This window comes from Macrosteles quadrilineatus, unplaced genomic scaffold (genome assembly GCF_028750875.1).
Source record: "Macrosteles quadrilineatus isolate MER2022 unplaced genomic scaffold, UCM_ALF_1.0 Scaffold_4__1_contigs__length_99947679, whole genome shotgun sequence".
In the NCBI taxonomy this organism is placed as follows: domain Eukaryota; kingdom Metazoa; phylum Arthropoda; class Insecta; order Hemiptera; family Cicadellidae; genus Macrosteles; species Macrosteles quadrilineatus.
Window position 1 is genome coordinate 56251532 of NW_026542597.1, and position 27039 is coordinate 56278570.

Here is a 27039-nt window from a genome sequence, read left to right on the forward strand (position 1 = left end):
ACCTGGACGCGGGACCGATTTTTTTTTTTTTTTAGGTCCCTAGAGGCCAAAAACACCATCCGTTCAAATTCATATATATTTGTAAAATTTTGAAAGAATGAGGTTATGGTAAAAATGACTTGACAATGGACTTACTTAGTTCCGAAACATGTCGTCATGAAAAATAAAATAATTACTAAAAGGGTACTTTGTTATATATGTTTAGATTTTATTATATAGCCCTAAAAATGCAAGAAAATAATTTATATATATATATATATTTATATATATATATATATGTGTGTGTGTGTGTGTGTGTGTGTGTGTGTGTGTCCGTCAGCACGATAACTCGAGCAAAAATGATGCGATTTTGATGAAATTTGGTACAAACGTGTAAACGTACGTTTATTCGAACAAGTTCACGATCCAGCATGATCGGACCATGGGAACGGGGGTTTACGGGGGGTTTTATGGGGTAAAAATAGGTTTTCCCATTTTTGACCCAAAAAACATAAAGTTTAGCAATTTCTTTCCAAACCATTTTGTAGAGCTTAAAAAAACAAATAATTTAGTATATTGAAGCGTTATTATGCGCCTAATGGTTACGGAGAAAATTCCAAAAATTGTAAATTTAAAATTCCCATGTTATTCTTACGGAGAATAAGTAAACTGTTGTAGTTTGCTTGTTTGTGAACATATTTTGATCAAATTTGGAAAATGTTTTTATTTCTTTCTAACTATTCACATTTTACAAAAAAAAACAGTTTTACCCTCCCTGATGCAAAACTAAGTACTTGTTAAACTAATTCTATTTAAATCAAGAATAAATGTTATATTTTTAAGTAGACATTTCAGTGTAAATCCAATCAGTCAAATGGAAATTCGCTTAGTCTGCAGGTTTGCTGCGGCGGGGCTATTATTAATATTTTTTATATTCAATCCTAATGTTTTCATGTAATAAAGTTTTAGTCAGAACGACCAAAACCAAAGCTGACATCCTGTCGCCCATTAGTACATTACTGATATTCGATACATTTTAAACAAACAATTTATTGTACATATATTATTTCAGTAAGTTTATTAGTCTTGCGTCAAACAGTTTTATCTGCTTCTATCCTAGATAAAGAGAACTCATGTCATTTTGGTTTATTTTTTTAGATGGAAAACTCTTTCTTCGTTATGGAGCTTTGTATTTTTTATATATTTCAATTTTAGAATTAAAATTCATTGTAATCTAACCTTGAATGAATTATGTACTTTGGGTCGTTAAAATTACGAATAGGAACAAATAAAAGTTGTTCGGATTTGTATTGACACGTTGGGTGGTTCCTCAAATATTGGTAAAAAAATTAATTAGGGAAACAAATTCAAAATACAATTAAAACGTAAAACAATACGCAACTATGTGTCCTTAGACGCTAGGTTCAGCTGTGGAAATATTTTTGAAACATTATGAAATGCATGCAAGTTATCAAAATAGTTTTCACAAACCCCTGACTAAATCGTCATCTACATGCAGATCAAAAGGAATAAATTAACAAATATTTAAACAGATATAGGGTTTCTCAACAAAATATAAAATTATACTAAATCAAGTTTGAATGTACGAAAAGTGGTAATTTTTATCTAATGCAAAGCTAACAGATATAGCTGTATAGTATTATAGTATTAAAACGGTATTATAGTATTATATGCAGCAGGCCAAAGACATAAAACTATTCACAAAACCATTAGGTTTCATTGTTTGCAAAAACTGTTAAAGCACATTAGTAAAGAGACAAATCAGTCATAGGTACATAATAAATTGTAGTTAAACCCTGTGACAGTGTAAATATTATATAGTTTAGAACCTTTTTTAGTAAGTTTAGAGTATTCTTACAACATTAAAGACAGAGTTCACTTGCTTCCACTTGAAACGAGTCAAATGACATACCGTTCAAGTGTTTGCTCTAAGCCTTTCATGTTATCAAATATTGTAAAAATTTCCCTGAAATGTTGTATTATTAATTTGACTTTCCATTCGTTTTTTATTTGATCATAATATGTTTCGTTTAAGAAAGCTGTGTTTTCCTTATAGGATGTAATATTATCGCGTAAAATGTGTTGATATTTGGAAACCCAAATGTTTATACCTTTTTATAATAAACCATATTCATGTTTATGAAAATATAGTAAATATTTATAATTATTGTATTAGCTTTTATCATTGTTTTTTATCTACCTTTCATTTTTAGTATAATTTAATCTCAGTCAATTTTAAGTTTATTTTATTATGTTTCATTAACTTGATCTCTTGTTCAGACCTACATATGATATTGCTAAGAAAAGCTAAACGACCCTGCCGCAGAAAATCTGCAGATTAGGCGAATTTCCATTTGTCTGATGGGACTAAAATATTTCCTTAATTTTTCAATTTCATTCTATGTAGGTATATAATTAACATTCAGTAATGAGTACTTAACCCGTTTTTTACGTACAATATGTTACGAGTACGTTTTTACCCTACACCTAAATGTGCAGGGTATTTCCTGGAACAATGATCTGGACATTTTATCTTATTTTTCTATAACAAATAAAAACAAAAACATATTTTAACCCAACATTTTCCTATGGTTTGAGAATATCTGATATGTTACCAAAATCATACCCCAGGTTTGAGCAATAAAAATGCAACTTGAAAAAGTAATTTGCAAGAGTAAGTTGATAGTAAATTAGATGAAATTTACTAAGATTAGATAAGAAAATTTTGTGAAATTTATAAAAATTGTTTGAAATATGTGTGATAAAGTACACATGAATTCACATCACCATCACAGTGAAATTCACAATTCATGTGAAATTTTTGTCATAATTTCACAAATTGTGTAAAATTTGTGTGAAATTTATAAAAGTTGTGTGAAATGTGCGTGATAAAGTACACACGAATTCACATCACAGTCACAGTGAAATTCACTATTCATGTGAAATTTGTGTGATGAAGTACACAAGTTCACAAAAATTCACATCACAGTCACGGTCAGTTGTTGTATTTGATGACATGAATAGTCCAAATATTACACCATTTTTTGTCAAAAGGTCGACATAAAAATATTGACTGTTTTTACTTGTGTAAATCTTGCAGCAAAGTACACAAACATTTATGTTATAATGTAAATTTCCTAATATTATCCAAACAAGACAATTTAAGTTTTAAAACATGTGTATAACAATCATGTTGGTAATGACGTTTCATTTAACCAATTTAACAATCTCTTCCTCTAAAGTTGGGACAAAACTTAATATGGCTTTTCTATAATAGACATGGAAAGGTTAAATAATAACGGCAATTATAGATTTACGTTTGATCAATTTTATAATTACTAAGAGCAAGAGTATTAATGTTATCTTCCAGAATAAACCCCTTGTCATCATCAAAAGATAGTACTTTCTTATTCATAGTTTTTTTAATAGTTTTTTTTTTGGGGGAGCGAGCTGGAGTAGTGGTTAGAGCGCGGGACTTTAGTCCCTGAGGTCCCGGGTTCGATCCCCGCCAAGTCACCAATGGATCCCAGGCTCGTGCCTAGCGTCCTTAGGACAAAAAAATTAATAGTTTTTTGACATTTTTACCCACCTAAAATTGTTTAAGTCCATAATATTGTTTTAAAATGCTTATATTATGAAAACGGTTTGAGATACGGCAAAACGGTTGAAATTCTGGCACACATAGTGGGTGTCAACTTTTGATTATAAATAATATTACAACATAAAAAATCAAAAATTCCAACAAAAATTTTAACATTATTTTATGTGGGTACAAATAACAGTTATCACGAAAAATTTCAAAGTCCAGAGTTTTTGACATTTTGCACACCTTGACATTTTTTAAGTCCATAATATTGTTTTAAAATACTTATTATAGAATTACACTAAATGATATTCAAAATACAAAAGAACCATTTTATTTAATTCTTAAACACATCAATGTAAACAGAATATTTACTAACAAACTTAATAATAATAAATCAGCTGATGAATTAATCACTTACAGATTTAACTATCTAACACTTTTCCCCTCCTTCTTTTTACGCAGATTCTACAGCTCCCATTCTTTGTCTCATCTGGTCGGCATGCTTTCTTTTTATAACACCTCCACAAAGTACATCATATGAATACAGTCCATTTCTATTTTTCACCATTCCAGCTGACCAACCATTTCCATGTTCATTCTTAATCCACACATCTTCTCCTTCTTTAAAAGTTCGAACTTTCTTGTTGGCTCTCCCTTGTTCTTTCCAAAGCTTCATTTCCATCTTTTTCCTAAGATTAGGTTTCATATTGTCAAAAATTTTTGGTAGTCTACGACCTAGAAACAATTCTGCCGGAGCCCTACCGGTTGTTTTCTGAGGCGAGTTTCGGTAGCTAAAAAGAACATTTTGAAGAGCTAGCATTCCATCTCCGACCTCCTGCTTTGTTGTGTAGTACCGTCTTTTCAATGTACGAATTAGTCTTTCAACAAGTCCATTACTTTTAGGATGGTACGGAGTTGTTTTTATGTGGTTGATAGAATTTTTCTGGAAGAATGTTTCAATTTCCTTTGACACAAATTGAGGTCCGTTGTCTGTCACGATTTCACTTGGTAATCCATATCGACTAAACCAAGATCTTAATCGTTGAATGATTGTATAAGAGTTTGTTGTCTTAAGACAGTCCACTTCTGAACACTTAGACAACGCATCAATACCTACCAACCACATAGATCCGTTGACTGGCCCTGCCAGATCAATGTGTACCCTTTCCCAAACTCTAGCAGGTACATTCCAAGGATATAATGGTACTTCTTCTACATTATCTCTATTCTCTTGACAAGATGTACACTTCTTGATATAAACTTCGATATCTTTATCCATGTTGGGCCACCACACATAGTGTCGCGCAACAGACCTCATTGATGCAATACCAGGATGTCCTGCATGCAATATCTTCAGAACATCAGTTCTCATGCATTCTGGAACTACGATTCTTCCAAACCACAATAATATATCATCTTCAACATTCAATTCATCTTTTCTCTGTTTGTACGACTTTAACATTTCAGGAACAACAGAGGGCCATGTATTCCTCAATCTAAAGTTTTTTGCCATTCTAATAGCTTTATCTGTCAATGAATTTTGTTTTAAAAGGTCATAAGACATGATAGTGTTAACCTTATCAGCATTCAAAAAAACCAATGTGAGCCTCCTCAGGTTGATCTTCTTCAATCGGAAGTCTTGATAGAACGTCAGCACACACGTTATCTTCTCCTTTTCTGTACTCTATGTCATAGTTGTATTGATTCAACTGGATTGCCCACCTCACTAAACGGCTATTTACTACTTTTGGGAGATCTCGCATTTTCCCAAATATCCGTTGTAGAGGTTTGTGGTCGGTTACCAAAGTGAACTTCCGACCATATACATATTGATGGAATTTCCTGAGTCCAAAGATAATAGCTAGTGCTTCTCTGTCGATATTTGAATATTGTTTTTCAGCAGGCAGTAGTGTGCGACTTGCAAAAGCAATTGGTCTTTCTAGTCCATTTTCGAATCTGTGCATTAGTACACTTCCCCATCCATTTTCTGATGCATCACAGACCATTACCAATGGTCTCATTTCTTCATATGGTACTACTGTGTCTTTACTTGATAGAATTTCCTTTACTCTTTTAAACGTCACCTCTTCTTGTTCAGACCATTTCCATTTAGAGTTAGTTCCAGTCAGCTTATGGAGATCACTACAAATGGCATGAAGTCCCGGAATAAATCGTTCATAGTAGTTAATAGAACCTAAAAATGATCGGAGTTCCTTGACATTAGTAGGTGACCGTGCCTCTCGTATGGCTTTTATTTTTTCTTCAGTAGGATGTATTCCATTTCGCTCGATTGTATGTCCCAAGTAAGTTACTGACTCTTCAAAAAATTTGCATTTGCTAGAGTTTGCTTTTATACCAGCTTCTTTCATTCGTTTCAAAACCTCTCTTAAATTTCTTAGATGTTCGTTCTTATTATTTCCAGTTATTATAATATCATCCAGAAGAACTCCAACCTGTGGTATTCCAGCTAAGAGTCTTTCCATATATCTCTTGAAAATACCTGGGCTGGATGATATCCCAAAAGGTAAACGTTTGTATCTATAATAACCACTATGCGTTGCTATTACTATATACTTTCGGTGTTCTTCTGCAACCTCCATTTGTAGGTAAGCATCTCGTAGGTCTATCTTGGAAAACTCTTGTCCACCTGCAACTTTATTTGTTAGTTCCTCAAATGTTGGAATAATAGCATTTTCTGGTACCAAATTTGGATTCAACGTGACTCGAAAATCTCCACAAATTCTTATTGAACCATCGTCCTTCTCTACGTTGACTGTTGGAGTGGCCCACGGAATAGCTGTAGTAGCAGGATCTACCTCTTCAATGATATCCTCATTGACAAGTCTTGCAAGTTCACTCTCAATTCGTTTTTTCAAGGGAAATTGAACCCTGCGTGCAGAAAAATGTTGGGGGTTTGCATCTTCTTGAACGTGAATTCGTGCTTTATAACCCTTGATTTTCCCATGTCCTTCAGAGAATACATCTTCAAAGTCTTTTAGTACTTCCTTAACCCTCACATCATCCATCTTTCGTTGTTTTAGATTTTGCTTACATCTCACTTTACTAATAGTTACATCAGGAGGGAGTTCCATATTAAAAGCTAATATCCATAGTAAACCAAATAATGGTTTCTCATTTCCATTTACTACTGCTACTTTTAATCTACGTGTCTCATTACCTACTGAAACATTGACAAAACATTCACCAAGTATATCTAAAATATTGTTTCCATATGCCACGTATTTTAAATTAGTCTTGTCAAGTCGTGGTGAACCAATCTTCTCCCAAAGAGGCTTACCTATCATTGAGGCCCAAGCTCCTGAATCAAATTCCATGTTTGTAGCTACCTTATTTAACTTTAAATAAATACGTGCTTTACAAATATGTCTTCTTTCCTTATTAACATCGTTTATCCTCATGTCATGAGAGTCTGCTTCAGATTCTTCATCTCCTGATTTTTCATGCAAATTATTCACTCGTTTTTGCCGACATACCTTTGCAAAATGTCCCATTTTTTTACAATTCAAACACTGTTTTTGGTAGGCTGGGCATTTGCCAAATTCATGTTTCGTTCCACATCTACTACATGGATGATTTGTCTTTTCGTTATATTCCACTTCTCTCTTAGACCCCTTATTGTTTCTTCTTACTTGGGATACTTCCAACTCTTTATCGTTATTCTTGAATATCTCATGACGAGCTCTTTCCATTGAAATGGCCAGTTCAAAAATATCTTCAGATGTTACTTGTCACCATTTTCTTTTACACCATCAGGCCATCGTTGTCTAATTTCTACTTCAAACTCTGGAAAATTTATACCTCCTGCAAATCTGTCTCTTATTCTTTCATCAAACTTATTCTCATACTTGCAAAATTCTGCTAAATTTTTCAAACGTATTACAAATTCTGAAAGGCTTTCACTATCTTCTCTGATGCATTTTTCAAACTCCATTCTAGCTGAAAATATAGTCTTTCTTTGTATACTGACCTGAAACCATTAACTAGTTCTGCCCACGTAGCCTGATGTACTTTCAAAGGCAGTAGAAAGTTTGAAATCTTTCTTAATGGTGCAGGACCCACATATGCAAGCAAAAGATCCCTTCGAGCATCCTCTGGTCTCTGAGAGTCTTCTCCCAATCCTTTTACCTTGCATAATAATAGAAAATGTGCTTCATAATCGTCCCACCTACTAGACTCATCATAGCTTTGACATTTGAACTTCTCTATCTTTGATTGTAATGTGTCTTCTTTAGTTTCATACTTCTCTTCTTCATTGAAATGACTATTTCTTCTTTTGGTTCGTTTACTCATCGTCGCCAATATAGAATTACACTAAATGATATTCAAAATACAAAAGAACCATTTTATTTAATTCTTAAACACATCAATGTAAACAGAATATTTACTAACAAACTTAATAATAATAAATCAGCTGATGAATTAATCACTTACAGATTTAACTATCTAACACTTATATCTCGAAAACTATTTGAGATATGACAAAATGGTTAAAAATCCAGCAATAAATATATTTTAACTTTAATAGATACATTTTCTAAAAAAGCTTATGCTGCTCCACTAAAGAATAAAACAGGGTTGGTGGTTACAGAATCCATTAAAACCATTCTACCAAAGGATGTTAAAAACGTTCAATCGGACAATGGAAATGAATTTTTTAATCAATATTTTAGCAAACTAAATATTAATCACTATCACACTTTTTCTACAACTAAGGCTGCAATTGTGGAGAGATTTCAGAGAACTTTAAAGAATTGGTTATATAGGGAATTTAGTGCTCGGGGAAGTTATAAATGGTTGGATTTACTTCCAAAGTTAATTCGAAAATATAATAATAAAGTGCATAGATCTATAGGTATGAAGCCTAACCAAGTAAATATTAAGAACAGTAAATATGTGCATGAGAGGTTGCATGAAAGGACTTCTAAAGTAGTGCAAGTTAAAAAACCAAGATATAAGGTAGGCGATAGTGTGAGAATTTCCAAGTATAAACATGTTTTTAGTAAAGGCTATACTCCGAATTGGACAGGGGAACTATTTACAATAGCAGAAGTTAAGAATACAAAGCCTGTAACTTATATCTTGAAAGATGAAAATGGTAGGCCTAATATAATCAGAGGAGGATTCTATACAGAGGAGTTGTTAAAGACCAAGTATAAAGACATGTATTTAGTAGAAAAGGTAATTAGGAGAAAGGGTAATTTATTGTATGTCAAATGGCTTGGGTTCCCAAGTAGCCAGAATTCATGGATTTCCGCAAAGGATGTCCAAGGGAGCGCGCCCGCACCATGAGCCGAGTTCGTGTGCAAACCACGCACATACATGATTTTGAAATAGAAATATAATATATCAACTAGAAAGGGTAATGGAAGATGTACTAGCAATTAGACATGGTGCAGAGGGGAAGGGTGAAGAGGGTGGGGGTGGGAGTTGGCACAAAAATGTCGATTCGCAAAAAACGGCGGCGACAAACTATACTACTTAAAATCATTTTTTATTTCATTTTTATTTTACACTGGCGCTATCTGGGACCGGCTCATAGAACTATTTTTTTAAATGAACAGCTGGTAGTAGGATGGGATGTCCAAAGTCCATTTAGTCCAGAAGTATCCAGAAGTCAATGTCATTACTGTACATACAGTGATCGTGGGAGGCGAAATAGATAGTAAATTTTAATAAAATTATAACTTAGAGGATATTAAATATTACATGTTTCAATTAAATATATGCATATAACGATTTTAACAAATGGTGGTCTGATATCTGTGGGACATCAAAACGGGGACGTTAATCGGGTCTATGTCTCACAACGCCCCCTAACCTAGTTTATATTGCTCTATTTTGATCTATATAGGCAATTTTATAAATAAAGAATAAATCCTTATAAGAAAATACTACAACGTATAATATCTAACCAACCAGCATAATTACTTCTTTACAATTTGTAGCACTTCATATTTTTTCAGGTTTTATAACTCAAATAACATTTAATTAGTGAGTATCAAATCATCTTGAATTAAATCACGTCAGTATTCTTAAGAAACAATTTGCTTTCTAGGACTTTTACATGATTTTGATGTGACTTTATTTTTAAATTATTCTTATGTAACAATTGGCTACAAGACTGTATTGCCTCCTCTTATAGCGATTTTCAAGATTCGTTTAATAAGGTTAGAAGGAATTCTCAGTAGGAATGCGTCACGTTTGACGTATGATAATGTCGGATATGTTTGTTTGAATTATTTGTTCTAAATATACAATTATTTGTTCTAAATTATATTGTTCTATCTATATGGATATCTGTTTAAAATTAATATCCAACAGGAGCTATATACGATAACTTATTACCTAAACGTATAAATTTTTCACTTTTTATCAGGGAATCCATGTTAAATAAGTTTTTTTTTTACTTACAAACATTTATAGGTTTATGTGAACCAAAACAAAATTTAAATGGTCTGATTTAATGTTGAACGTAAAAAAATCTTAAGTATTAAAAGTGAATTAATGAAAAAGGTGAAAAGTATCAAGTTTTAATAAAGTAGTAAGTTCTAATAAAAAGCGTAAGATCACGAACTAATAAATCATTTAAGAACACTTAAAACATAAAGTTGTTTACTTATAGTTATACACAAGATTGTAAAACTTTATTGCCTATAATCTTACTAATATTATATTATTTATATAATATATATTAAAAAGTGTTAAGAACCTTGAAATTTGTCAAATATTTTGAACACACTACATCAAGTAATGTAAATTATGTTTATACAATATAATTATGATTATATTACGTCAATAACATAACTGTTTCATACTCTTATACAAAGTGTTAAGTTTGTATTTAATAGCTGATTAAATTTCCTTAAAGCTCAATCAACCCTGTACATAAAAAGCTGATCCTTTTCCCCTTTTCTATCCCAATTTTGGCTTCTTGACGCAGCTTTTCATTTCAAAAAGCCTTGAAGCATTTACTTTGTGCATAATACAACATGCACTTTTTAATTATTGAAACATTTTCACGTTTGGTTTAGTTTTAAAATACAATCTATTATCAATCAATACGGATTTCTTATTACATTACAGTTAAAACTTGAAAAAATATTCTAACCTCGGCAATGGTTATATAATTTAAAGATTGTTCCATTTGTGAATGTCAAGGGAAGCATTCCAGACAGTTTGCAATAAAGTCTGACTTGACAAGACAAGTCAACGTTTCCTTAGTTCAGATGATATGTGACAGAATCAGGACACTTTATGTTTTGGTTGACTTTCATTACGTTCACAATAATTACTTACTGTACCTTTATTTCGTCAATGATATAACTATAAATAAAATTGTTTTGGCTATTGGTCGTTATAACATGTTCACTAAACAAGTAAACAACTATTATATTATAAAAAGTTTAGTAAATATATTGCATTTATTTTGTATACTCACGAATGTACTTTGCTTGCCGTGAAACGAATGTTTAAAATATATATATTTTCATGGTTTTACCCAGTTGGATAGCTCTATGAATTTATGTCGTATTCTCGAATAGGAAATATAATATAGCCCCTGTAATTACACACTCAAATGATCACATTTTAAGTTTAAATTGCCTGTGAAATATTATTTAAACACCAATCTAAAATAACTTTGGGTATACTATAAGTCTTATTCCATATACCACATACTCAAAATGTAATCCTTGACTGGAAACATGGTAAAGTTGTCCACTTTTCAACGAATTGCCATTTTAAATCATGATACCCTACCTGATGATAAATAAACCAGCTGAGTTTATAAGCACATCATTCATCTATGACTGGTGTTTAAAAAGTTGGAACATAATTTACTTACTTTTACTTGCCGTTACTTTACTTACTTTTTGGGTCAAAACAAGCAAACATGACGTTTGCTATACATGTGCTATCTCGTGTTTAGCGTCTGTCTGTCAATAAGTGTTTTTGCAACATTCATAACTCCTTAACGTTTGAGCTACAGATTTGGATGTTCATCTTATCAACCGCTACCTTTGTGCAAAATTAAAATACAACCACTTAAACCATTTTACCTTCAAAAGGTTAAAGGCTATAGCATTATTATAATAAGCTTTGAACCCCACGTACTTTTGAGAACGAGTCCTCTTATTTAATTTAATACAACCTTTGAATCTGGGTTGGTTATGTGTTTGTATTATTCTGTTTTGTTTGTACTTAACTGTACCTTAAAGCGGATTTGCACTCTAAGTATAACTATATAGAAAATAAAATGAACAAATATAATTATTAGGATAGAGCAACGAGAATTGCCTAGTCATCTTTCATACAGTTTAAACGTATTTATCTCTTATAACTCAACAAAATTGCTTAAATATTACGTAAGCTGTCAAAACGTAAAATTAATCTAACACTTTCCTATATAATACACATTTTGTAGAGGTTTTGACCTTTCTAAATTTATCAAACATATTCATATAAAATATGAAATCATGTATTTTTAAACACCGTTTAAAGCATTACTTTTTAAACATAATAACCTTACGATAATGTATGATGAAAGATAATGCATAAAATAAAATTTTACTCAACTTTTTATTTTGAAAGCAAAAGAAGTTACTGTGGTTTTTGAATGTGTTTGTGGTTTTTAAAACAAACTGAAATTTATCCTCAAACTTGTTTAAAGATATGTTAAATATAGTGTTTGTAGGGAAAAACTGTTTACCAAACATATTTAGAACATAACTAAAATCACCGGTGCTTAAAGACACAGCCGTTGCTTTACATGTTAAGTTAGCTTTTAAAAATATGCTGGCCCTTTCTAAATAGATAGTTTCAAACAATTGTGTAGCCCGTTAGCAAGGACATGGAATTTTGGAGCAGTTTTTGTGGTTCAAAATAAAATAAAAATTGGGTACAACAATTCGAAAACACCTTTTTAGCAAGACGTTTTCTATGTATTTATTTCTTTAAAATATTTGAAGACATTTAAAAAAAAATTTTTATGCGATTTCAAGCAGCACTAAACTATATGCAAAAAAATTAATTCGCTGTCGGTTGAGAAGGAAAACATTGTTTTTGAAAAAGAATACCCCTTTTCCAAAATAACAAAACCAAACCGTACAAAACGGTGTAGGTATAAAAAAATCATATGTTTATGATCATTTTATATGAAAATTGTCTAGTTTACACTAGTTCATTGTATGAAACTATTGTAGTTTAAGTATAATGATAACGTTTTCCTCTAAAACAACATGCAGCCTTTGGCTATGTTATAACCTTGTACTGATTACTATAGTAATTGTTTCAAATAGTTGCATCAAATCTCAAGAATACAGCGATACAACCCAGAGGCTATCCTATAATCAGGTTGAGTAGTTGAATCAAGTTTTGTCATAACTATATCTGTCAACAGGATGTTCTGATTGTTCCGTCTCCAGTTTCATCCCCAGATTATAATCAATTATAATTCCATTTTTCAAACAGTTTGTTTTTAAGCTATCACAAAACAACCAATTTTAAATTTAGGTTATAATGTGATATTTTGTGGTTTAATTAAGGGTGAGGTATGTGAATGAAATAGAAGTTTGTATGTATTAATAGTAATAAAATATACCACACAAAATATTTTAAAAACTTAAAAAGTAATTAAAGTTGCATGTACTACATTAATAAAAAAATTAACTCTTATAAATAAAAAAGTGTCGGTTGGTTATTAAATAAAATAAAAATTAATAATGAACAACTTAACATTATTAAATACATTTTAAATAATAAAATACTTAAATCAAATTGAAATGATTTTAATAATGTTAGCATTATTGAGTAATTTAATTGGTATTATATTATTAAAATTTAAATAAAATGTTTTTTACACTTTTTAATTATTAAAAATTGTTAGTTATTTCTACACGGTCAAAGTCAACTTGCAAATTAACTAATCATACTGTTGATATTGTAAATTAACTTCAATTCACTTTAAACAATTGATTTATATCGCCTAGGGAACAGTAGGTGTTCCAAGTGTGTGCCATTTGAGTGCAGAACGTTTACACAATAATATCTGTCTGTTACAATGTAGCATAATCCTATTTCCTATTGTAACCACTTCTTGTTACTACTTAATGCTGTTGCTTTCCTTACAATGTTACATTGTTGATACAATCTGTTTTCGTTTAGTTGGTAAGCTTAATTTAGGGAGCAATTATACAGTGCCTTTAGTTAGTTCTAACTATTTCTTTTATGCTAATTCTGTAGTAAAAACAATTTATATTTAAAAAAAATAATATTACCGTATATTTTTGCGTTGTAGCTTCTCAAATAAGGTGTAGTTTCTCGCTAATATTCAAGAAATGCATTTTTACCTACACACAAAACAAAATCACTAAGTATTATTTAAAATAACAAAAAAATAAATAAATATTATTAAAGTGAAGCACATTTTGGTATCACTTTAAACCATCGGGAGCACCCACCTAAAAGGTCGAATTGTTTAAATTTAATTGACTTACCATAAGTTCGGTATTAAAATTAAGTTTTGTAAGATTAATACATTCGATTATGACAACGTTGTTTACATATGTTTTATTTATAAAAATATTACCAATTAAAAAGGTAATTGATCATAACTCTACAAGTAAATAATGCAAAGTACCTACATTGTTTGGGTAAAAAAAGACTTGTCATGTAATTTGATAAATTTGTTTACAAGACTATTCTGTAACATTTATAAGAGTTTGAATGTATATATTGGTCGAGAATCTTGTATAGGATTTTCATGATCGACAAATACACATTTATATTTAATCTTCTCCAGGATTAAATCTTGTGATTCAGTATTATCAAACCCCATTTCCTCGTCGGATCCTCGGGGTATTGTAGAAAATATATTGACTGGTAAAGTAATTCTATTGCGTTTCCATACCACAACCTTGCATTTTATTTCAAAATGAAACTTTCATAATGAAACATAACCATTGATTTAAATGAAATATATAACCGCAATAAAATAGTAATGTCGAGTTTCTTGATAACTTAATAATGTTCGTTTCTTAACTAATAACTTAATATCTAAATGAAAACATCGTACTAAAAGGAATAAAATAATACATACAGTTTGAAATCCCAAGTCTTGATGTTCAATTGTTTTGGTATCAAAGTTATTATGGTTCTTGTATTCAAATCTAAAGATCGCTGGTTTGATTCCAAGTTAGGTAGATTATTTATCATTGTTATATCAATCAATGATACTATCCATTAAAATATTGGCGTTCAACAGTAATAATACCAGGGATTGGCCACAAAAATCGTTAAAAATGATACTGGTGTGTAAACCAAAAATATTATAAAATATAAATCAAACTATATTTTACACTCTCAATCGACGTAGAAACTAAATATACCTGAAAATCTTGTCTTTTTGAAGGAGTGATAATTATATTACATACTGTACATACTTAAAATAAATGTACTAAAAAAGGTTAATACATTTATTTTCTAAATTAATTCACTTTTTGTAGTGTATTAGTTGGTTATAACTGTAAATATCTATTAAATAAACGTTGTTACGTTGTAGCAAACATTTACATTTATGGAAATAAGGCGGCACATTGAATAGCTGCAGGACTTAGACGAGATGAAAATACATTCCATGTTTAACAGGAGAAAACCGGTAGTACCAAGTAAAATGTTTCATCGGAGTCAATTTAATATTGATAAATCTGATAGGTCGTGTTTTAAATTATATATTTTAAAGTTATCACACTGTTAAAATTGATCATAGATGAAAGCTTAATTTAACCACGACAGTTAGCATAGCATTTTACTCCATCGTTGTTGTAATATAAATGGGCAACTATTCGGGAGATAATTTATATATTTACACCTGAAGATTTTGTGTACGGAAAATTAGATTTCTCATATTTATTTATTCGTGCTACTGCGCGGATTTTAAAATAAGTGTACAAAATTTAGTGAACCATATCTAGTCACTGTTGCAAATCATCTTCTAAACTAAATATAATTATTTAATATTAGTGACACTTTTGTTTTTTTTTTTACAGAAAATTGTAAAGCTAAAAGCATATTTATCTGTGTTTTTTTTGTGATTAATAAATTATAATAAAAAATGAAAAAAACAATAGATAGGCACAGCTTTGTCACATAAGAGATGATTTTTTACAAACATTATTCACAAAGTAATTTAAAATATGATATTTATCAATCAAGACTTGGCAGTTTTCGAACACATTGTTGATTAAAGTAATTCTAACAGACATTCATACTTCGATAGTTACGTCATTACATAATAATGTAATTAAACCGCATAGAAATCAGCTGTGATCACTTCCCTTAGGCAACTCTGTAATTAGGTTCTGGGTTTATAATTAAAGCTGTATAGTTGTAGTATGGCATTGTTTCATATCCATATTCATTTTATTAGAATATCGTACATTTTTTACTAAAAGTGTATTTTTTTAAAGGCAGTCCAAATTACTTAAGAATTGACAGCAACACTGACTTGGTATAATTCTTTTAGCTTATACAGTACTGTAGTAATCAATATAAATATAAATAATCAGTTAATCAGTATACAAGTATGTTATTAGTAAATAAAATAGCGATAAAAGATAATAGATGGCTAAGAAAATACTAGTTAAAGGGGGTGTACTACTAATCCTTAAGTGGTTGCGAATTAGAAAATAAAAATTGAAGAATAAATTTTCAGATGTTGTGAAAGACACGTCAAGAAAACTGGTGACGAGAAGCCTAGCAATATAAATGTCAACTCAGGGACAAGTTTATTTAAACCACTCCTTCTTATCATGCCGTCAAGATTTATTCTAAAATGTAAATATATAAGAGAAGGAATATTTGTATTGCCTTATATAACGATTTAGTAGATTAGAAAATAAGTTGAAAATAAAAGAATTTGAATTTCGTTACTGTCCTGTAGGCCTATGTTGTTTGATATATTATTTTGCTATTATTTTGGTAATTCTGGTACTTTCATTCAGAAAATAAAATAATTGTTATAAATTTTCTTAATTTCATTGAACTGTAGCTTAAAAGCACATTGATATTTGATATTTTATGAACATTACTTTAATTATTGCTTTCGACAACAATGTTGTCATGAAATCATCAATTTAGCTGTATATATATATTTCTCTAAATAAAGGAAGCAACAATTTCAAAAAATTTTCTCATACCAAAACAATATTCGCGTAATAAATAATACTAGTGCTCCTGTTGCTTGAATTTGAGCAATTGCAAATTATTAAAGGCGTTATTTAAAAAAGAACGACAGTCACAATTTCCGATTACTTAAAAGAGTGAACTCAAGGATAATGTAATCAATCACTCCACTCCAGTTATCGAAACTGAAAACGAACTCACTCTGAACACTCTAGTGTGTATCATGTGTTTACTATGAACAGCTGTAATTAATACAAGCTGTAATACAACTGTAATTTATTCGTCTCTTTAAGTAAACAAAATCGTTTCTTCGTAAGAAATACTTTGGGATTTGATGGCCTGTAGGGCAAAGCCGGAAGACTTTTGTCACAGGAATTGGTGAATTTTTTTGGGGCGTCTACAAAAAAAATACTTAATTTTGACACCTCGTTTGTAAAAATCCGTCAACTATTAACGGAGGAGTAGTGTTTCGTAGAAATCACTTTCACGTATTATATATAAGGATTATTAGTTATATTTTGTTCGAATAACTAGAAACTGTAAAGCAGATTCCCTTCAAACTTAAATTGTCACGACAGGCTCAATGGATTTTTTGGTGCCTTTTCTCACTGTGGACTCTTAAAAAAATCTGTTTCGTTGAATAACTAGCGATAATTTATAGTTTTAACCACAAGTATTTAAAGCACGTTATTCCAAAGAGTTTTGAAATAAAGAGATCTAAAATCTTTACAGTAATATTATCATGGTGGAACAATAGAAATACACAAAATATATCATTATTGGCAACTATAATTTAACTGGGATATGAACAAGGTGCTGTACGTACTCGATACAATAAAATATTCAATTTACGCCTATTTGAACATAGATAAACTTCAAGTAATCTTCCAAAGTATATTTTCAAAGTTTCTTTAAATCCTAGGTTTTTGGTAAACATAACATATACACGAACTATCTATAAACTAGTTACATAAACATGGTAGCTAATCTAGCAATGGTATTTATTTTGTGAGGGACCCAGATAGTGCTTCGAAAGGCATAACTCCTAAAGGAACGAATCCGAAACATATTTTCGCAGCAGAACCTAGCTGTGCACATTCTTTTGGAGCAGTGTTAAATTGTTAACCGTTGGAGCAGTGTAACGAAATGACGCGTTCGTTTCCTAGCAGGTTCTTAAAGGAATATTGCTTTCCGGAGCTATATCGCACGCCGATTGATGATACTACAGTACTTACAATACCCTTAAAATACAATCATTATGAGCAGTTTTAACGTAGCAAACCTGTATTCCACTGTTATTAGACATCAATCATAATAAAAAGGGCTTCTCTGAATGTTTTATTAGTTTTGGTATCTGATAAAATAATGTATATTCTATTTTTACACGAGAAAAAACATGACCTTGTGACCCATAATCAAAATATATAGGCTTACTTCGAAAGGTTATAGTAATTAGTATTACCATAGAAAAAAAGAATTGAATATAGACTGTCAGCCGTGCTGCGGTTACCATGGTTATCATAGGTTCTGGTGCAGACCGCTGGGAGTGCCGTGTAGTTACTTAGCGCACCATAGATACATGGCGCTCCCAGCGGTGTGCGCCAGAACCTATGGTAACCGCAGTACAGCTGACAGTCTATATTCAGTTATTTTTGTCTACGGTTTGAAAATGACTATAACAATACATTTATATTATTTAATATAAATTCATAAATCAATAACATGCAATGTTACATGTCATTATAGCATTAAGATATGACATGAATGTATATAAGTTTAAATTATCACATTATGGTATGATTATGAATTGTAACTAAATTGCCTCCAATATTTATTAATTACAGTATTTAATTAAATATAAACTATTGAAGAAGAAAAACTATATTCAAAAATAATATTCTAAAATGAAATGGTGTCTAGGTAGGAAATATTTCCTATGTACTGTCCAGGTGTGAATTAGCATTGTTGGAAGAAAAGCTGAAACAAAGGAAGTAAAATGTGCTTTTCGTGGGAGATCTAGATAGAGATGGAGGTGGGAGCCAAGACTCCAGTGATCAAATAGTCAAAAGACGAGAAAATTAATATTCATAACATATAGAAATATCAATAATAAAGAAACCTCAAGAAGAAGATAAGTATTCAACAGAAATTGGTAATATCAAACATAAACATTTTAAAAACATCATTAATTTCCAATCACCATCTTTTTTCCATTGTGAACTCTAGTAACAATCACATTGATTGAATTCGAAGATACTGTATATCCTAAATTCAAGTGACTGTTTCATAAGCTAAAAACTTCTAACCTAAAATGTTGTACTTTCATTACTTAGTAGCCTACATTAGTATAAATTAAGTTAATAAGCCTATCAGAACTTCATACCCGGCACGAACTAACCCCTAAATTAAGATCATTGCTCTCAAAATTGTTATCTAGCCCATCTATAAAACCTAGACCAAAATATAAGTTAACTGACATAGCCCATGAGATTATTGTAAAATAAGTTATAGAACCGAAATATATCTTGTTGTAACTTTTTTGGAATTTTGATTATCTATTTTTAAGTAAATTTATATTTATAAAATCGAGTAAAAAAGTGAAGTAGGTTGCAAACATAATAGTAATACAAATATCTAAATCTCCAGGAAAATTCTAACCATGCATACAGTCACAGTTTTAGCAATTTATTAACTAACAAAAAGTAATAACTAGAACTTTATTACCGTTTTGGCTACCTATTTCACGTAATTCCACTTGTAACTATTGTTAGTTCAGCAATAGTCAAAGGTTCCGCATTAACAAATTAAGATGCAAATCTAAATAGACGTGGACTGCGGTATTCAAATATAAATACAGTAGTAGTATGTTGAATACTATGTATCAGAGTGGTCAGAGGGTGGGGGGAGAGAGAAGAGCGTAGACCTCGGGGTCAGTCCTTAATGAAAAGTCCCGTCAAGGAGACATGAAAAAGGGCGGGAAAATCCATAACATCAGCTGTTCCTACATGCTATTTCACTCGTCCAACAAATAACTCCGTTATTACTCCTAATAAATAATAAATCCGTAGCCTACATTAATATAAGTCTATAATATATTAATTTTCCTAACAAATGTAGGATTGCAGCAAAACGAGTTGGCTTTATTTCACCTTACAAAAATAACCGCCTTTAAAATTCGTAGCATCAGTTTTAGCAATGATTGAGTCTGTTCATCTGTGTTGTATAGCATAACTGCTATACAGCTGTTTTATTTGCTCTGCTAATTCGCTAGTCGTGTCTAACCGCTTTTCAGGTTACCTTTATAGTTTATTTTACAAGTCATTCAAAGTAGCAATAATCTGCTTCCTAGGACAGTATTTTTTTAAGCTTATAAAAAAGGAAGTACGAAAGAACCATAAAAATTAATCGGATTGGCATCTTTTTAATTATTACAAAGAAGTATAATGAACAAAATAATATATCCATAGAATTAATTGCACAAATGCATAATTTATACTTTATGATCTCGTTAATTACCTTTGGTCCATGAACACATTGCTTTTAAATAGATTTTTTGGGAGGACGATTTCTCATAGTGTAAGCTGTGGACGAATGGTTTTTACCAAATGAGCCGACCCCAAAAGTGCTTGACACTTGTGAAATTCTTGACCTACCTACAGAGTAGTCGTCCTTTGTAGCATCACTACAGGTAAAATGTGTACATCCACTATTTTGTTCTTTTTAATTTTTTATATGAAAAAAGTCGATTGATTGATTTTGCCTAAACAATGAAGTAAATACGTCCTCTTGTCAAATATCAGCGCTTTCATTCAAACCCATTTACAAAGTAACAACATTTTCATTTCTGATTCAGCACGCCGGTCACGATTTTGGAAATTGTTTTGGTGCTTAGAACGAGTTTCAAAATATCATTAAGAATAATAGTAATCAAGCTTTAAACATAGAAAAAAGATGGGGGAAAGGATTTAAGAAATATACTTTGGTTCACTTAAAAGTTTACATTGAGGGAAAAATTAAAACTGAAATTTAATGTGGTTGAAATAAACAAAATCTGGTACATTTTCCAACAATGTTCGTCTTAACATTAACTTACACACGAGAAGTGATGAGATAACAGCTTTACCCTTGCAGTAGCCAATTCTCAGTGTTTGTATAAAAATGTATGAGCCATTTATTCGTAACGAAACCAATCATGTAGGTAGAACAACTGCTTCTAGTTCATTGGTTTTGTATTGCGGTGATATTGACACTACCTCAACCGTCACTAGCTAATGGTTGAAACAATATCGATTGCTATATTTTGGAGTTATTTTCTCTACAAAAATGCTATAAAAGAATACCAATATCGTGTGAAAACTAACAATAAACTGGGATAATAAGACCTTACGATAATTATTATTGATCAAGGTAGTAATTTAAATGCACTAAATCAAATTATTTTTGTTACATTTAACACAAGAGCTTAATTTTTAGACATTATTCCTGTTATACATTATTAGAAATTATTAATTAAGTTATTCATGTAAACAAGTTTTTCGTCCTCGTTTGTGACTTTTGTTCTTAATTTTTATTACAGTTAATATTTTGTTGGAAAACGTATTTTATGTTTTTATTACCTAATCTCTTAGTATTTTCAACAAGATACTTTCTTTTATAGTTTTTTCACAAATATAAATAATGTGTTTAGTGCTTGATAATTAATATGGCAAACTGTCATCAATTTTAACAGGGTCAACCAAATAGACGGTTTATTAACCATTGTTATATGTTTCCTTGAGAATGTAAAAATGTGTGTTTGTTATACGCTCTAAATTGCACAATCAACCGCATTTCATTTCAAATTGTTTAAAACCCCTTAATAATGTTTTAAGAACCAAACAAATTATGCGTCTAGGGTTTTTCATTTATCTAAAAAAGTTTCCACGTTGATATCTATATTTCAACTGCAGCCCTCTCAACGCTACTGAGAGCTCTGCAAACTTGCGGCTTATTGAGAAACTTTATCGTGCAGAAATAAATCCCGGGTATAATTTTGCTCTTGAATAAAATAATGTATTATGTTTCTTATGTTTAGTACGTATGTATCCGTAAGGAAAACTATCATTCTGGAATACGAGTAACAATTCAAATAAACAAGAACTGTATTATACTATAATATAATTTATGAAAACATCTTGTTACGAATGAGACATAAAAGCACCCGATATTAGAGGAACACACATTGAACAAGTGTTTTCACAATGGCTATATCGTCTCGATATTGTATGATTATTTTATGATATAATCAAATGTAATAATTGAAATGTAACTAAAATCTACTCCGGCAAATATCAGTAGATTTACTTTGGTGGTTGTTTATTAAACCGACTTCAACCGCAGCTTATTGACGCAACTGTGATATCATCTACAGGAAGGAAGCGCTATTATCAGGATTCGGATATTTACTTTACTCGGAAATAGGTTGAGAAAACATCCCTTCATTTATATTACTTTCTATGAATTTTGTTTATAAATACAAATACATGTAATCTTGAATGGAATTAGATGTAATGTTTATGCATCTATCCAAAGGAAAATCATATAAATTGTTAATATACAGTAGGCAGCACAGTACATAGCATTAGTATTGCGTTCAGATGATAAAAAGTTTTCAAACTATTTTACTTAATCAAGTCAAATTTCAAATGCTTCAAGAATATCTCGATCTAGATGTCAGTTCCTCGTGTAAGGTGTTAAACGCGACACGTTCTTTGAAAGTGGATTAATTTAATTTTTAAACAATTTGTAGGATGAGAAAGTATAAATATACAAATTCCAACTCAAATGGCATTAATTAATTTGACTTACTAATTAACGCATATATCTTTGGTACGTACAGAGCTTTTTAAAAAGACCAATTAAAAAAATATTAACTAGTATTGTAGTATAGTATAATGCATATGAGCCCGATACATAATTTATGTTTTAAGATTTACGGACTCAGTATAAATGCCATCACCTACTTTGTTGTAGATCATCAAATAATGTTTCCTCAGGTGTATAATATACTAAAACATCAGGCCGTAGAACCCTGTGTGAAACTATTTATTGTAAAAGATGTTTCTATATCCGACATTTCTTACGTTGAAAAATAAGGGAATCCACATTTGACATGCCAGTCGTATTAGGAGGCCAAGTCAGAATCTTGTATATGCTACTTTGTGATTTAATTCACTATATAACATATTTTTCTAAAAGTTTAATCCGGGAAAAATATTCTTTGATACATGAAACAGCTTAGCCACTATAATTACATAATCAACTGTTTATTTCAAATCGTACTTTTAACAGAAACAATGAATGAAACTCCCCCCCCCCCCCCAACAACAACAATGAAAGAATATGCGTAATGCTTATGAATATGCCTTACATAGAGGAGTGCATAACTATGTAACACAAATTATAAATCAGAAATAGTATAATTCTAAGTCATATTTGAAATCGTATAAATATCTTTAAGTACTCTAAGAGCAAAAAAACAAAAAGAAAACAGTTAAATGTTGCCTTGGTTGTTTTAAGGTTGGATAGGCCTAAGTGGAAACACTCGATTAAACATCCCGTTTTTCGTTCATATTTGACAACTATTTCGCTGATTATTCATTACGTTTATCTGCCAAATAAAACGTAAATTGGTATGCACATAACACATAATCTATACATTTAAAAGACCCCAAAATTATTTCCTCATAGGATCCTAAGTCATAAATACCAACTTGAGAGAATCGCCAGCTATTAGTGGTTTACACTTAAGCTTTGGCTTCTTTGTTCATCTGAGGAGTCCTGACGGATCTTCTCGCAGTGAAATAGTAATGGAATATTCAGTACTTGGAACTGAGCTACCAAAATAAAACAGAACTTGACGTGGAATTATTGTACACAATTGTGTAAAATATATCGCATTTTTGTAATACCATGGTGAAAGTTTAATATTATACCTTAGCTTATACAATTACGGAAACTTTATTAAGTTTGTAAGATTTTTTAGAGACTAGAGTCTTTTTGTCAAACGTCCTATTATTGAGGACAATTCGTAAACAGTCTTTAAATTTATTTTTTTATTAAATTTTGCATTCAACCGCTTAAGCTTTTACAAGTACAGTATGACCTCTCTACACCCAAAATCATAAAAGTCTTTCGTCTTTTTACATCTTGAGCTAACATCACATTTTAAATAACATAATGATCTGTGTAAGGTCGAGTGAGTAGGAAGTACTTGACATTGAAATAAAAAAGTAAAAGCTAAAATCTTACTACTGTAGGAAGTAATAAGTTAATAGGAAATTTGGAGCTACACATGTATATTTAATTTTGTATGTGACATAAATACATGTTTGTATTTCAATCTATGTTCCATAATAATGTAATCAATCCGCAAAGCCGATACCAGCTGTGATCACTTCCCTTAGGCAATTCTATAATTAGGTTTCTGGACTAGTAGTGAAATCTACATTGCAACTGCACGGTATTATATCCTTAATCAGAAGTTTTTTCAAAGACATACTGTAGTGCTGATGTGCCCAGAACTTACCGTACATCATATTCATAACCAACAATAACAATAACAACAACAATAATATGGATGGAACTATATCAACAATAGTATGCATATGTTTATTCAGTTGACAGAGTAGAAAAGAATTATCAACCGTTAATATTCATTCGTTTGACCAAAATATTCAATTATAACTATATCGCAATCACTGCTGCATAATGACCCATTTAACCATTTATTTATTTATTATTTATCTATTTCTATCTTTATTTAATTATTTTTTAAATTTTTAAATTTTACCATTTATGGGGGGGGGTTGTTGTACCGTAACAAATACAACATTAACAATCACTTGTTCATCACTTGTTGAACATCAATAGTTTGTCACCACAATCACATTTGAAGGTATTTTACAATCTTGAGTGTAAATTGATACCCGTTACTCCTTTAAAACAGTAGTTATCAGAAGCATTGAATGAATATTAATAGTCAAATGAAATCCAACAGAGAAAGTAAGGACTGTTGAGTAAGCTGTATGGTAAAATAGAGAAGAGGGGACAAAGAAACAGGGAGAGAGGAAGAGATAAGATCGTAGACCTCGGGGTCAGTCCTTAATGAAAAGTCCCTTCAAGGAGACATGAGAGAGAGAGAGAGAGAGAGAGAGAGAGAGAGAGAGAGATGGCGGGAAAATCCATAACATCAGCTGTTCCTACAAGTAGTGTCCGTCGTCCACAAACAAAGTTAACATTTAACCAAGTCATCAATATTGTACGTGGGCTTTGTTAATTCGTTGGGATATAATTTCATATTTTATATAAATATAAACCATTCGATGTCGTTGATCTTATGCTAAAATGAATAATCTTTTTTAATATATATTTGCTTTAAAAGTAAATTAATACAACGACGATGCTCTGATGAAAATGTGTAAATCTTCCTCTAAAAACTAACCTACTGTACTTAGAAGTTGTTGCGGTAATGTTCACAGTTTTAAGTCATACTCCGTGGTTAAAATATCTTTTAATAGTGTAATTTGTTACAAAGCTTTGATAAAATATGAACGTGATTTAATAAGGCAAAACTAAACTGCTCATAAGTTATTGAAGTGTAAATTTGTTGAACACTAAGTAAAAGTTGAAAATCTAAGTACTGTACTATACACTGTACAACTACTGTATGAGGAACGATAAAGATGGTTTATTATTTTGAGGGCGTAATATTAGTTCCAATAATGAAAGCTATATAGAATACCTATGCTCACTCAAGTAATTCTTGTCTTGGGACTTGTCTGAGCTCATAATACGTTAACTTGACTAAACGAATAAAAAATCTTAAACAAGTGTTAATCTATGGTTTAAATAGTCAATTGTATAATAAATGTAGCCGAAAAAGTAAATGAAGAAGGACACAACATGTTTGAGGATAAAATAATATTGATGCGTAGTCGAAGTAGTTTCCTCTACAAACTACAATCAACAACAAACGACAACAACACTGTGTGATTGAATCAACAGCAGCACCAAGTGGGGTGTGTTAGGCCTCACATCCTTGTATGTTTGTATATATATGAGGGTTAGCAACAGTTACCGCTCGTAGTATTGTCTTAGATCTCGCAGTGAAGTATCTTGCCATTTCAATAAAAAGTAATAAAGTATCTTTTCAAACATTTTAATTTCTGGTAGCAATTTACACAGTTTACATAAGAATGTTTAATACACATTATTTAATGCTCAATACCAATATTGATAAATAAATGTGATCAAAGTGTTCAAAATTGGGAATTGTTTAAGAAAGAAAGTTCAAACGTTGTTGTCCAAATTTCAACTGCAGCCTTCTCAACCCAACTAGATCTGCAAACTTGCGGCTTATTGAGAAACTTTATTCTGTTGGGATAAATTTCCAATATCAACTATGGATTTAATCATCGTGATTCCAGTTCAATTTAAATATCCGTTTAGTTTTCCTATATCATCTTCTTAAAAAAGAAAAGATAACACTGAAAACCTAAGATAATCTGAGATTCCAATTTCCGCAGAAATTAAAGCTAACCATCTCTAAAATTGCGCTACATAATCAATAATTCTTCCTCAACAGCAATTACTTTAACTCTATACAAAAATCAGTGGCTGAAAATACTTAGTTGTTTCACCGGTTTTTAAGTAATGAAATGAAAAATTCTTTATTTATACAGACAAATTTAGGGCACATGCCCTTTCTTACACTTAACCTGAACCAACGTACCTAAACCTGAACTTAAGTAACGCCTTCACATCCATATTAAATGTATGCAGTATAATTGTAGTTTATACAAAACCTTACGTGTAACAAACAAAACGTCTACAGCATTTGTGAAGTGCTGCGAATGTCAGTAAGTTAACTTTGGAGGGAACTCAACTTCAACCACAGCACTGTTTGACGTGACTCTGATATTATATTTACAGGAGGGAAGCACCCGTTTATATTGCTTTCCATGTGTTTGGTTAGTAATCGTGAATACTGCTAACTAAGAAACATCTACGTGTAGGTTAGCATATTGATTTTTAATCAGGTGGAACTTCTAAACGGGAAAACTGGTAGATTCCGTGCATATCTTCGCCTGTCAAACCAACGATGCTACACCTGCTGCAGTATGTTCTTGACTACTATACTCCGCGCAACAGCTGGTGGCGGCTGAGGGATTAGGACGGCCAGGTCGGAGAGCAGGTCCGAACTATGTAGTCCT

At 31.1% G+C, this 27039-nt stretch overlaps 2 protein-coding genes across 2 annotated transcripts in view; both read right to left on the bottom strand.

The window, feature by feature from the left end:
* The window catches only part of LOC128991833 (PDF receptor), a 212439-nt gene that overhangs the window by 159919 nt on the left and 25481 nt on the right, over window positions 1–27039 (bottom strand). The window lies entirely within an intron of this gene.
* LOC128992934 (uncharacterized protein K02A2.6-like) lies at window positions 4041–5048 on the bottom strand. Its single transcript, XM_054416679.1, has one exon. It carries the CDS (start codon window positions 5046–5048, stop codon window positions 4041–4043), a length of 1008 nt encoding a protein of 335 aa, XP_054272654.1.